Source organism: Pelodiscus sinensis, chromosome 9, assembly GCF_049634645.1.
Source record: "Pelodiscus sinensis isolate JC-2024 chromosome 9, ASM4963464v1, whole genome shotgun sequence".
Taxonomy (NCBI): Eukaryota; Metazoa; Chordata; order Testudines; family Trionychidae; genus Pelodiscus; species Pelodiscus sinensis.
The window spans coordinates 30,545,473-30,557,538 of record NC_134719.1 but is presented as its reverse complement, the minus strand read 5'-3'; the positions used below and the strand labels follow the sequence as shown (position 1 = coordinate 30,557,538).

At 41.3% G+C, this 12,066-nt stretch overlaps 1 protein-coding gene across 4 annotated transcripts in view; it reads left to right on the top strand.

The window, feature by feature from the left end:
- Positions 1 to 12,066, top strand: part of COL24A1 (collagen type XXIV alpha 1 chain) — a 251,636-nt gene that overhangs the window by 184,730 nt on the left and 54,840 nt on the right. For all 4 annotated transcript variants that reach the window (XR_012905946.1, XM_075936387.1, XM_025183174.2 and 1 more), the window contains exons 34-39: positions 3,305 to 3,358; positions 3,549 to 3,602; positions 5,491 to 5,544; positions 6,241 to 6,348; positions 9,908 to 9,961; positions 10,562 to 10,669. Coding sequence is in view for 3 of the 4 variants with exons in the window: in XM_075936387.1 (XP_075792502.1) it covers positions 3,305 to 3,358; positions 3,549 to 3,602; positions 5,491 to 5,544; positions 6,241 to 6,348; positions 9,908 to 9,961; positions 10,562 to 10,669 (432 nt within the window). In the remaining variant the exon portion in view is untranslated. The remainder of the gene's footprint in view (positions 1 to 3,304; positions 3,359 to 3,548; positions 3,603 to 5,490; positions 5,545 to 6,240; positions 6,349 to 9,907; positions 9,962 to 10,561; positions 10,670 to 12,066) is intronic.

The following is a 12,066-nucleotide window of genomic DNA, read 5'->3' as shown; positions in this document are numbered from 1 at the left end:
ATGTATTTGGCAAGTGGTGTAAAAACTGCTCCAGTTGTAAGTCAGGGTCTGGGAATAGGGTTGCAAAATGCAGAGTTGTGCTTGTACTACACATGTTTCATTTGGGGCTATTTCTAAACTACAGGGGGGTTTCAAAAAAAGTGGCCTTATTTTAAAAAAAACTTCATCTGCGTCTAGACTGCCGCTGTGTTCTTTCAAAATAAAATCTGAAGAACGCAGCAGTTTTTTCTACAGCAGTAAACCTCATTTTATGAAGAACGCCTTTTTTTGAAAGAGCTCTTTCAAAAAAAGATGTTCCTGAACGCAAACAGGGCTTTTTCAAAAGAGAGCATCCGGGGTGCTCTCTTTTGAAAAAGCAAATCACTTTTTTGAAAAAAGTTGTGGCTATCTAGACGATCTCTTTTGAATCACAGAATCATAGAATCATAGGACTGGAAGGGACCTTGAGAGGTCATCGAGTCCAGCCCCCCACCCTCAAGGCAGGACCAAGCTCCGTCTACACCATCCCTGACAGATGTCTATCTAACCTGTTCTTAAATATCTCCAGAGAGAGAGATTCCACCACCTCCCTTGGCAATTTATTCCAATATTTGACCACCCTGACAGTTAGGAATTTTTTCCTAATGTCCAATCTAAACCTCCCCTGCTGCACTTTAAGCCCATTACTCCTTGTCCTGTCCTCAGAAACCAAGAGGAACAAATTTTCTCCTTCCTCCTTGTGACACCCTTTTAGATATTTGAAAACCGCTATCATGTCCCCCCTTAATCTTCTTTTTTCCAAACTAAACAAGCCCAGTTCATGAAGCCTGGCTTCATAGGTCATGTTCTCTAGACCTTTAATCATTCTTGTGGCTCATCTCTGTACCCTTTCCAATTTCTCCACATCTTTCTTGAAATGTGGCACCCAGAACTGGACACAGTACTCCAGCTAAGGCCTATCTAGTGCAGAGTAGAGCAGCAGAATGACTTCACGAGTTTTGCTTACAACACACCTGTTGATACAACCTAGAATCATATTTGCTTTTTTTGCAACAGCATCACACTGTTGACTCATATTCAACTTGTGGTCCACTATGACCCCTAGATCCCTTTCCGCCATGCTCCTTCCTAGACAGTCGCTTCCCATTTTGTATGTATGGAACTGATTGTTCCTTCCTAAGTGGAGCACTTTCCATTTCTCTTTATTAAACCTCATCCTGTTTACCTCTGACCATTTCTCTAACTTGCTAAGGTCATTTTGAATTATGTCCCTATCCTCCAAAGAAGTTGCAACCCCACCCAGTTTGGTATCATCTGCAAACTTAATAAGTGTACTCTCTATCCCAATATCTACATCATTGATGAAGGTATTGAACAGTACGGGTCCTAAAACAGACCCTTGCGGAACTCCACTTGTTACCCCTTTCCAGCAGGATTTAGCACCGTTAACAACTCTCTGACTATGGTTATCCAGCCAATTATGCACCCACCTTATCGTGGCCCTATCTAAGTTATATTTGCCTAGTTTATCAATAAGAATATCATGCGAGACCGTATCAAATGCCTTACTAAAGTCTAGGTATATGACATCCACCGCTTCTCCCTTATCCACAAGGCTCGTTATCCTATCAAAGAAAGCTATCAGATTAGTTTGGCATGACTTGTTCTTCACAAACCCATGCAGGCTATTCCCTATCACTTTATTACCTTCCAAGTGTTTGCATATGATTTCCTTAATTACCTGCTCCATTACCTTCCCTGGGACAGACGTTAAACTGACCGGTCTGTAGTTTCCTGGGTTGTTCTTATTCCCCTTTTTATAGATGGGCACAATATTTGCCCTTTTCCAGTCTTCTGGAATCTCCCCTGTCTTCCATGATTTTTCAAAGATCATAGCTAAAGGCTCAGATACCTCCTCTATCAGCTCCTTGAGTATCCTGGGATGCATTTCATCAGGACCTGGTGACTTGCTGATATCTAACTTTCCTAAGTGATTTTTAACTTGTTCTTTGTGTATCCTATCTTCTAAACTTACCCTCTCTCTGCTTGTATTCACTACGTTAGGCACACCTCCAGACTTCTCGGTGAAGACCGAAACAAAGAAGTCATTGAGCATCTCTGCCATTTCCAAGTTTCCTGTTACTGCTTCTCCCTCCTCACTAAGCAGTGGGCCTACCCTGTCCTTGGTCTTCCTCTTGCTTTTAATGTATTTATAAAAGGTCTTCTTGTTTCCCTTTATGCCTGTAGCTAGTTTGATCTCATTTTGTGCCTTTGCCTTTCTAATCTTGCCCCTGCATTCCCGTGTTGCTTGCCTATATTCATCCTTTGTTATTTGTCCTAGTTTCCATTTTTTATATGACTCCTTTTTTATTTTGAGATCATGCAAGATCTCCTTGTTAAGCCAAGCTGGTCTTTTGCCATATTTTCTATCTTTCCTACACAGCGGAATTGTTTGCTTTTGGGCCCTTAACAACGTCCCTTTGAAATACTTCCAACTCTCCTCAGTTGTTTTTCCCTTCAGTCTTGCTTCCCATGGGACCTTACCTACAAGTTCTCTGAGCTTATCAAAATCTGCCTTCCTGAAATCCATTACCTCAATTGTGCTGGCCTCCCTTCTACCTTTCCTTAAGATCATGAACTCTATTATTTCATGATCACTGTCCCCTATACTGTCTTCCACTTTCAAGTTCTCAACTAGTTCCTCCCTATTTGTTAAAATCAAATCCAGAACAGCTTCTCCTCTGGTAGCTTTTTCAACCTTCTGAAACAGAAAGTTGTCTCCAATGCAGTCCAGAAACTTATTGGATAGCCTGTGCCCCGCTGTGTTAGTTTCCCAGCATATGTCTGGATAGTTGAAGTCCCCCATCACCACCAAATCTTGGGCTTTGGATAGTTTTGTTAATTGTTTAAAAAAGGCCTCATCCACCTCTTCCACCTGGCTAGGTGGCCTGTAGTAGACTCCTAGCATGATATCACCCTCGTTTTTTTTTACCCCTTTTAGCTTAACCCAGAGACTCTCTACACAGCTATCTCCTACGTTCATCTCCATGAAAGAAGCATGTAGTCTAGACGTACCCTAGGAAAGATACAGGATTAACAATTCTGTTGAGTCTGTGGTGTGTCCCTGAACCTCTACAATACTATGTTCTCCCTTAACTCTGCGTGTCTTAGGTCAGGCCAAAGAATACAATTGGCTTTTGTTTTCCAGCCATGTGGCTCTGCTAGAGCATCACATAGTTTTTGTGTCTGGATCTTTACTGTTTTATTTGAAAGTTGTGAAGTCATTCTTGTTGATATGTGTAACAGTAGCTTCTGTACCATATAGGGACCTCCTGGCCCTGAGGGGGAGGCTGGCCTGCAAGGAGAACCAGGTGCAAAGGTAGATGGTAGAATTTTTTTCTCTGTGTTTAAATAAATTCTTCACTGAATTAAGCAAAAGCAAGTTAAGTCTCTCTTGGCTTATTAGGCAATTAAGCAATAATGAAGAAAGTGTCAAAGAATACTCATCATCATTAGTAATTCTTATCCTCATTTGTTTAAAAGTTAAATTTTCATATTTCATGTTCCAGGGAGACATCGGACCTGCTGGCAGTGCTGGAGAAACAGGAGAGCAAGGTTTAAGGGTGGGTGAAAAATGTGACTATTTCCAAAAAGGAGAATGTTTTGGAAGTGTTAACTCAAATTCAGAAGTGTTAACTCGAATGACTTCTAGTGTGGAAAACTTTGAATAAGATGTCTCTTTGTTTCATTTAAAAATAATATTGGCAACACTGTTACAGGTTCATTAAAAAGAGCATAAATTATCATACTAAAATATTTGAGTGGGTTTAATTTGTGGAAATAACAGTAAGGCAAAGTGCATGATTTTCTCTCAGCATTTTAATTAAAATTACTATGGTTGGGATTTTTTAACATCTATCTGTGTAGTATCTGGTGCCAGTGAGTGTGAGGTGGTTTCAGCACAGGATTGGGAGCCAATAATGCCTGAGTTCTAAGCCTAGCTCTGAAATTGACATACTTGTCAAGTCACTTAACCTCAATGGGCCTCAGATTCCCCATTAGGTTACCAGCTTTTGAAAGGTCCTGAATGTTTGAAAAAATTCTTTGAAGATGATAATCACTAAATGAAGTCTCAGTGTTAGAACTCCTATTAGATATATACAGAGTATACATATACACAGAGTCCCTGTAGTGAAACACACCATGTCAATCCAAAGAAAAGTCATTTTCTTGATAAGGAAAAACAACAATGACTAATGTAGTCCATAACTTTGGACTGCCCAAGTGCAGTGTATGAGGTGGGTCTGAGGCAAAAAGAGATATACTTTCCGAGTTAAAGTAATTATGTATTAGGCACACTGAAACCTTTCTATGCAAAGCCGGTGTGCAAAGGTATAGTGCTGGTGGAACTTATGTTGCCTTTAATTGTTCTATATCTTACTGCATTTCAGATTTACCAGCCTCTGTGTTTTTCTCCTTAAAGTAATAAACAACTGAAGTAGTTGTCACCATTCAAGAAAGAGCTCTTGGAGTCTTTGTGACTAGTTCTCTGACAATATTTGCTCAATGTGAAATAGCAGTCAAAAAAGCACAATATTAGGTACCATTAGGAAAGAGGTAGATAATAAGACAGAAAATATTATAAACCCACTATATAAATCTATGGTATACCCATACCTGGAATACTGCTTACAGTCCTGGTTGGCCTGTCTCAAAAAAAGTTATTGGAATTTGAAAAAGTACTGAGAAGGGCAACACAAATTAGTAGAAATATGGAAACACTTCCATGAGAACATAGAGAAAATGACTAGGACAGTGCAGCTAAGATAGGAGATGACTAAGGGAAATATGACAGGTCTATGAAATCATGACTAGCATGGAGTAAGTGAATGAGGAAGAGCTATTTACCCTATTACAGAACACAGGAACTAAGATTAAACCAATTAAATTAATAGGCAGTAGGTTTAAAAACAAACATAAATAAAAGTCTTTACACAACACACAGTCAACCTGTGGAACTACTTGCCAGAGGCTGTTGTAAAAGCCAAAATTATATGGGTTAAAAAAAGAATTAGATAATTTCATGGAGCATAAGTCCAGCAATGGCTATGAGCCAAGAAGGTCGGGGATGCAGCCCTGGGCTCTGGGTGTCCCTAAACTCTGATGGTCAGAACCTGGGAGTGGAAGACAGACTGGATCATTGGCAATTGCCCTGCTCTGATCATTCCTTCTGAAGCATCTGCTACCTGCCCTTTTTAGATGACAAGATACTAAGCTAGATGGGCTGTTGGGCTGACCCAGTGTGGTGGCTATTCTTCTGTTCTAATGAAAACAAAATCACCCCAGCAACAACAAAAATATTGCCAAAAAAAATCTGTTTATTTCCATTGGAAAGTGCGTGTAATGCCTAACAGCACAAGTTCTTCCCAGACAACTCTGTCCCAATACAGAAATCTCCTTTGGAGATTTAGGAAGTGGCAGTAACTTGGTTTTATTTCTTCTCAAAATTAGGGTGAACCAGGGTCCCCAGGAGAAGATGGTGTTCAAGGGAAAGATGGCTCAAAGGTACATCTTCATTTTTCATAATAGATGTGAAATATTCCTGGTTTTACTTACCCAGTTAAGAACCTAAGTCCAGTTTTTCTTGTCTGTATTTCACAAATGCAGTGGCACATTTAACATAAAGGAGCTAATGATGGTAAAATATATTGCCTTATTATTTATGGACCCTTCTAGAAATGGGTCTGCACTGAGGTGTTGAAGTGTTGCACTATTCCAGTAAGGAATCCAGGAAAGGGCATTTTGGAGACAGAGCTTCCTATCATAATCCAGTGATTGAGGGAGCACAATGACTGTGACCCTAAAGAGGGTCCAACATGCAATTCTTTATATAGCTAACCAAAAGATGGCCAAGAGCTAAGCCACACACAGGCCTCACTTACAAAGGAGTACAAGGACCAAAATTATATTGGGTCCCTGTGCAAGGGAACCAAAGGAAGGATGATTTTGTGAGGCCTCAAAAGAATTGTGCAATTTCACAGGAGTCAGGCAAAAATCTGGCATTATGAGGGAAATTTGAATTTAATAAAAAGCATTTCACCCTAACTAGTATCTGATTCAAAAACCTGTTGGAAGTCAGTGAAAAGACCCCATTAGCTATGGATCCTGGTGAAAAAGAAACTGAGTAAATTAAGTGAATTCTTGTGTAATACACAGTTTGATTCTTTTTAGGCTTGATTTATTCTTTCTGCTGTATTTTAGGGGATTCCTGGAGACCAGGGGCTTCCAGGAGAGGATGGTGAAAAAGGAGAGACTGGAATTCCAGGAATTACAGGCCCCACTGGTGAGCCCGGCATAATGGGTGTTCCAGTAAGTATTGAGTATCAAAGGGGTAGCAACACCATTACGGGCTCATTCACCTGCACATCTCCCAATGTAATATATGCAATCATGTGCCAGCAATGCCCCTCCGCCATATACATTGGCCAAACTGGACAGTCCCTACGTAAAAGAATAAATGGACACAAATCAGATATCAGGAATGACAATACACAAAAACCAGTAGGAGAACACTTCAGTCTCCCTGGACACGCAGTAGCAGATTTAAAAGTAGCCATCCTGCAACAAAAAAACTTCAAGAACAGAGTTCAAAGAGAAACTGCAGAGCTACAATTCATCTGCAAATTTGATACTATCAGTTTAGGATTAACCTAGACTGTGAATGGCTAACCAACTACAAAAGCAGCTTCTCCTCTCTTGGTGTTTACACCTCCACATCAGCTGCTAGAAGTGGGCCTCATCCTCCTTGACTGAATTGACCTCGTTATCTCTAGCCTTACTCTTGATTGGAACTCTTTTCTTATGCCTGTATATTTATACCTGCCTCTGGAATTTCCACTACATGCATCTGATGAAGTGGGTCTTTGCCCACGAAAGCTTATGGTCCAATAAATCTGTTAGTCTATAAGATGCCACAGGACTTCTTGTTGTTCTTGCAGTAAGTATTGACAGACTGAACACGCACCTGAAATTTGTGTTTTCTAGAAAGAAATATGTTCTTTGAATGAGCATGCCACCTTCATAACATGACTGTAACTTTTAATGGCTTGATGCATGGCAAAGAAGAAAACCATGTTGGCCATTTCATAAATGTGAAATCTTCTGGCAAATTTTTCACTTTTTGCTGTCACTGCCATATGCCTGAAACAATTACACAGGACCCTGTGAAACATATAGCTTGAAGTCTTATTAGAGGTGTAATAGTGTAGTCAATTAACCACGATCAGGATTCTGCATAATTTTGTAGACTTTCTATTCAAAACTGGATTGAATACAGATCACTGTTACCTTAGAAACATAAGCACATATAACATTCCTCTTCCTGAATTTGGGTAACTGGGTTCACCTGTCCCTATTTGTATGTTCTTGAGAACTTCTCTTCTTTGGAAGATCAGACATCCCAACTGTCTTCAGCTTTAAATTCTTCTAGTGTACTTCTTGGCTTCTTACAGAAATGCTGTCTCAAACCAAGAAAGGAGTTAATTCTACTTTTTACCTCGCGGTCAAGTCCCCTAACATATGCACTCAAAGAGAGTCTAACGCATTAAGATTTAATGTAAGGCATTTTGGGAAATGCTAAAACCACTTATTGAACAAACTTTCTTGTATTTTTCAAGAATAAAAACCTTAGGGCTAAATTGAGTACTTGGCATGATCAAGATGTTGGAGGGATACAGAGGAGTAGCACTACAGGTAGAGTCCCCAGAGGCAATTAAAGCTGATTTTCATGACTGGGACGTAGGCAGTCTGACCTAGTGGTCAAAGCAGAAGTCAGACTGGGTCAGCCACCTGGCAACCAGAGTCCAAGACAGCTCAGAGGGAAGATCAAGGGTTGAATGTCAGGAAGGAGGCTGAGTCAGGTTACCAGGGGAAGATCAGAAGCAAGATACTAACTTTTAAGAGCAGAACCACAGATTGGTAACCAGAGTCAAACCACAGGAAACAAGGCATGTCATCCAGGTCAAGGTGGATCTCAGTTGCATGGACATTTCCTGTTCCTTAAGTGGGTTTTAATAGGGGCTGTGGACCAATCAGGGCCCCTGGTGTTCTGCCAATCAGCTCTGGGTACTGGGTTCTCCATCTGACTTCAACACCTATTTGGACAACAATTAGCTTTCCAACTTGGGTGCCAGGTTTGAACCTGTTAGCTCCAAAAAGCCCTGTGGACCAGGGTTCAAGCCCCATCATCCCTGACATTGATTCTCGTGACTTTAGTTTCTTCTTTGTTAATTTTCAGCCCTGTTAACTTTGCATAAGACTGGAGATCAGCAATACCATGCTGGATATTTTCTTTTCGTTGCTACAGACATAAGACAAACTCCGAACACTTTGAAAGCTTTCTGCTTCTACTACTTGATATACTGAAATGGTCAAAAAATAACCCAGCTTCAACATATCTTCATTTTATAAAATTATATTTTATATAGCAAATCACCTTAGCAAAGATTTATTGTGCATCACAAAACAAGACTAATCAAGTAGTTCACTGTTGGTTATCTGAAGCTTCCTTCATACATTTCAAAGGCCATTTTAGTAAACTGCTTTCCTTCTTCCTTAACTGTCTCAAAGGTTGAGTGTATTTGGACCATGGGCTTTGGTTTGGCCTTATTATTGGCATATGGACAAGCTCCAAAGTTCAGCTCTAGACCAGGAAATGAATTTCTTCATAATTCAGTGATGTTTTACCTAATAGTTTTGCTTTGGAACCATGTCTAAATAGGTTATAAAGCACAAGATGGGTTTAAACTGTATTGATCCTGAGTTCACTAGAATGTCTCTCTCCACTCCAAAAAAAGAAACCCTACACTTTTTCTCTCTCCCTTGAAAGTCAATATCAGTTGTTGAGTACTCTGGTTCATTTGGAATCTTAAGACTCCCAGTAAGAGCCTAGCATCTCCCTCACATTGGCTTGGTCACATTGTACCTTGAATAGTAGGGGTAACATGGACCTAATATTCATCTCCCATTCAGTGGGTCCTGCCTCTGTATTACTGGGTGGTTGGCAGTCAGGGTTGTCCTTAGGATATATGGGGCCCTAGGCAGTACTATTGAACTAGTGTCTCTATCCCTGACAACAGCCTGGAAGGGAGACTGATTTTTCAGAGATGTGATTTTTATAATCTTCAGTAACACATTACTTAAACATTTTAAAGCAAATTTTAAACTAAGGTCCTGTAAATTCAGAAACTGACAGTATATACCTGGGGTTGGCAAATGCCTAGTACATGGCTTCATTACCACTTGGATGGATCTTTCAAAATTACAGTGTTCTGCTAATAGCTCTGGCAGATTTTTTCCATTTTTAAGTTGACTAGATCCTCTCCTGAGAAGTCAGAGCCACAAAACAGGGACAGAAAGAGATGGGTGAATATTAAGATCCAGTGGTGCCCCAAATTTTTGGATGCTCTACGCAGCTGCATATTCTGCTTATGGGTAAGGACAGCCCTTTTGGCAGCAATGAACTGCAGACCATGTTGCTTGCTGCTTACTGGTTTAGGCCTCAGATCTGTGGTAAGCCATGTATAGGCCTCACTGCTCTCACTTGGGCTATCTCTACAGAAGAAGTTTTGGGATCCACAGTCTGCATATCATACTTCAGTAGATGCAGTGTTTTGGCTTGAAGAAAGTGACCTTTATTCTTACATTAATATTTTCTCTTTGGCTGGTTTTGGTGCCTTTTCACTCATTTGATAAAAGTGCTTTGCAGCTTACTTCATTATAACACCCAGGCTTATGTCCAAGGTTAATATTCCACCTACATCTCTAATTTTCAAAGGCCTCATAAGGATTATCCAGTTTGGCATACAATTTAAACATGTTCTCAGAGCTCTGCTCAATATCTGTTTCTCCCTCCATGATAAATACACAGGGGCCTGAAGGAACACCAGGAAATCCAGGTCAAAGAGGTCGTCCAGGAAAAAAGGTAATGACTTTTTTCTCTCTCATGCTTTTCTACTTTCCTTTTTGTGTGCAAGCCTTGAATTTCTATTACAAAATCATTACTCTTACTCATCTGGTGTTGATGGATCCAGAGCCGCAAAAGATACCATAAGTTTTTGTGCCATTTGTATCATGCAATATGCTAGACAGCCCTATGAATTAAATCCTCCTGTACTTCATCTCACACGTTGTCCTGAAGTTGGGCAAATAATTTTCTTTCATAGCACAGCAAAGAGACTTGTAGTAGGTACATATGCTCCCAAAATAGAACACCAAGTCCCTTAAAGCTCAGAGAAAGTTTGCATCAAGATGTGGCTCTGGATTTTGCAGGTTGAGCCCATTTCTGGCATAGAATGTTCAGTCTGGCTAATAAAGAAATAAATTACTAACAAATCATCATGCTTGCTAGTATAATACTTTTCATTTCCTAGAGTCTCAGATTTAAAAACTACAGTTAAAAGCAACCTATGTGTTTAAAAATAATACCCTTACTAAATTATACTCTTTTGCTGAGTTTAATTGTAAATTATACTCTAAATTATACTCTTTTGCTATTTAATTGTAATTTAATTATTTCCAACAGGGGGAAAAGGGTCAGCTTGGACCCCCAGGAGAGCTTGGAGTTACAGGTGACCCTGGCCAACGTGGAGAATCTGGTCCTAAAGGTGCAAGAGGAACTAGAGGTCCATTGGTTAGTACAATGTATATTTTTATGAAGTCATGTATTTACAGTTTAGAGCATGGAGTCTCATAGAAGGAAGAGACAAGTTTTGGTTATAATCAGGGCTCGACAAACTATAGAATCTACTCGCCCATGGCGAGTAGATTTCAGCCGCATGCCCCGTTTATCAGCGGCGCATGCATGCGCAATGCGGCTCTTGCGCATGCGCAGTGCGGGGCTGGTGAGCGGCTTTCACCGCCATTTGTCAAGCCCTGGTTATAATGAATGTAAGAAGTAATTTTTATTGAGGCAGCTAGGTACAGATACACCCCAAATTCTTAGAATAACTAATACAACATACATTGCTATTGTCATCACATAGGGCAGCCCAGGAATTATCTGCGGAGCATATTAAAGCAGGATGTTTATAACTGACTACCTTGAACATTTTTGGACTGAAGATGGTATAACATGTACAAACTATTCTGTTGGTGGGGGAATGTTTTCTAGTGTTGAACACAGCTTATTCTCAGATACTCTACAAATATGGTCTGTTCCTTATAATAGAACTTTCTGACACAAGCACCGATGTGTCTGTGATCTCAATAATACTCTAAAGTCATATTTGTAAAATCACCCCCTACTCTGAAATACGTGTCTTTACATCATCATCAGTGGGCTTTGGATGAGACCCTGTTTCTACGAGGGTGGCAGTGCAGCAGGGCTGGCAGGCGCTCTACGTGGCTCTTCAGTAGTGACTACATGTCCTGTGATCCCTAGGCAGCCACTGAGGCTCTATGTGCTGCCCCTGCCCCAAGCACTGGCTCTACAGGACAGGGACAGCACACAGAGCCAAAAGGGAGACATGCTTCCACTTCTGGAGGGTCACCTGAGGTAAGTACCACCTGGAACCCACACTCCAAACCAGGGGCAGATGACCATTTTGTGGGGCCCAGGGTAGCACAATTTCGCGGGAACTCCTGTGCCATGGCGCATGCGCGGGGCTTCTTGAAGCGCGGGGCCCGGGGCGGCTGCCCCACTCACCCTGCCCTATATCCGCCCCTGCTCCAAACCCTTTTCCCAACCTTGATCCCTCTTCCACACTCAAATTCCCTTGCAAACCTCACATTCTGCACCTCCTCCCACACCCCAATGCCCTGCCCCAGCTTTGACATGCCTCCCACACCCAAACTCCCCCCTGAAGCCTGCACATGTCCCCATATCACAACTCCTTGCCCTAGGTTGGAACCTGCTCCCGCACTTTGCCCCAATCCAAAGCCTTCTCCTACATACCAAACCCTGCTTCCTCGCCCAGAGCCCTCACCTGACCTCTGCCCCATCCCAGAGTCCACTCCTATACTCTCAACCCCTCATTTCAGGGTGCATCCTCAGCCGGAGCCCTCAGTCCCTAATGCACACAGACCCAC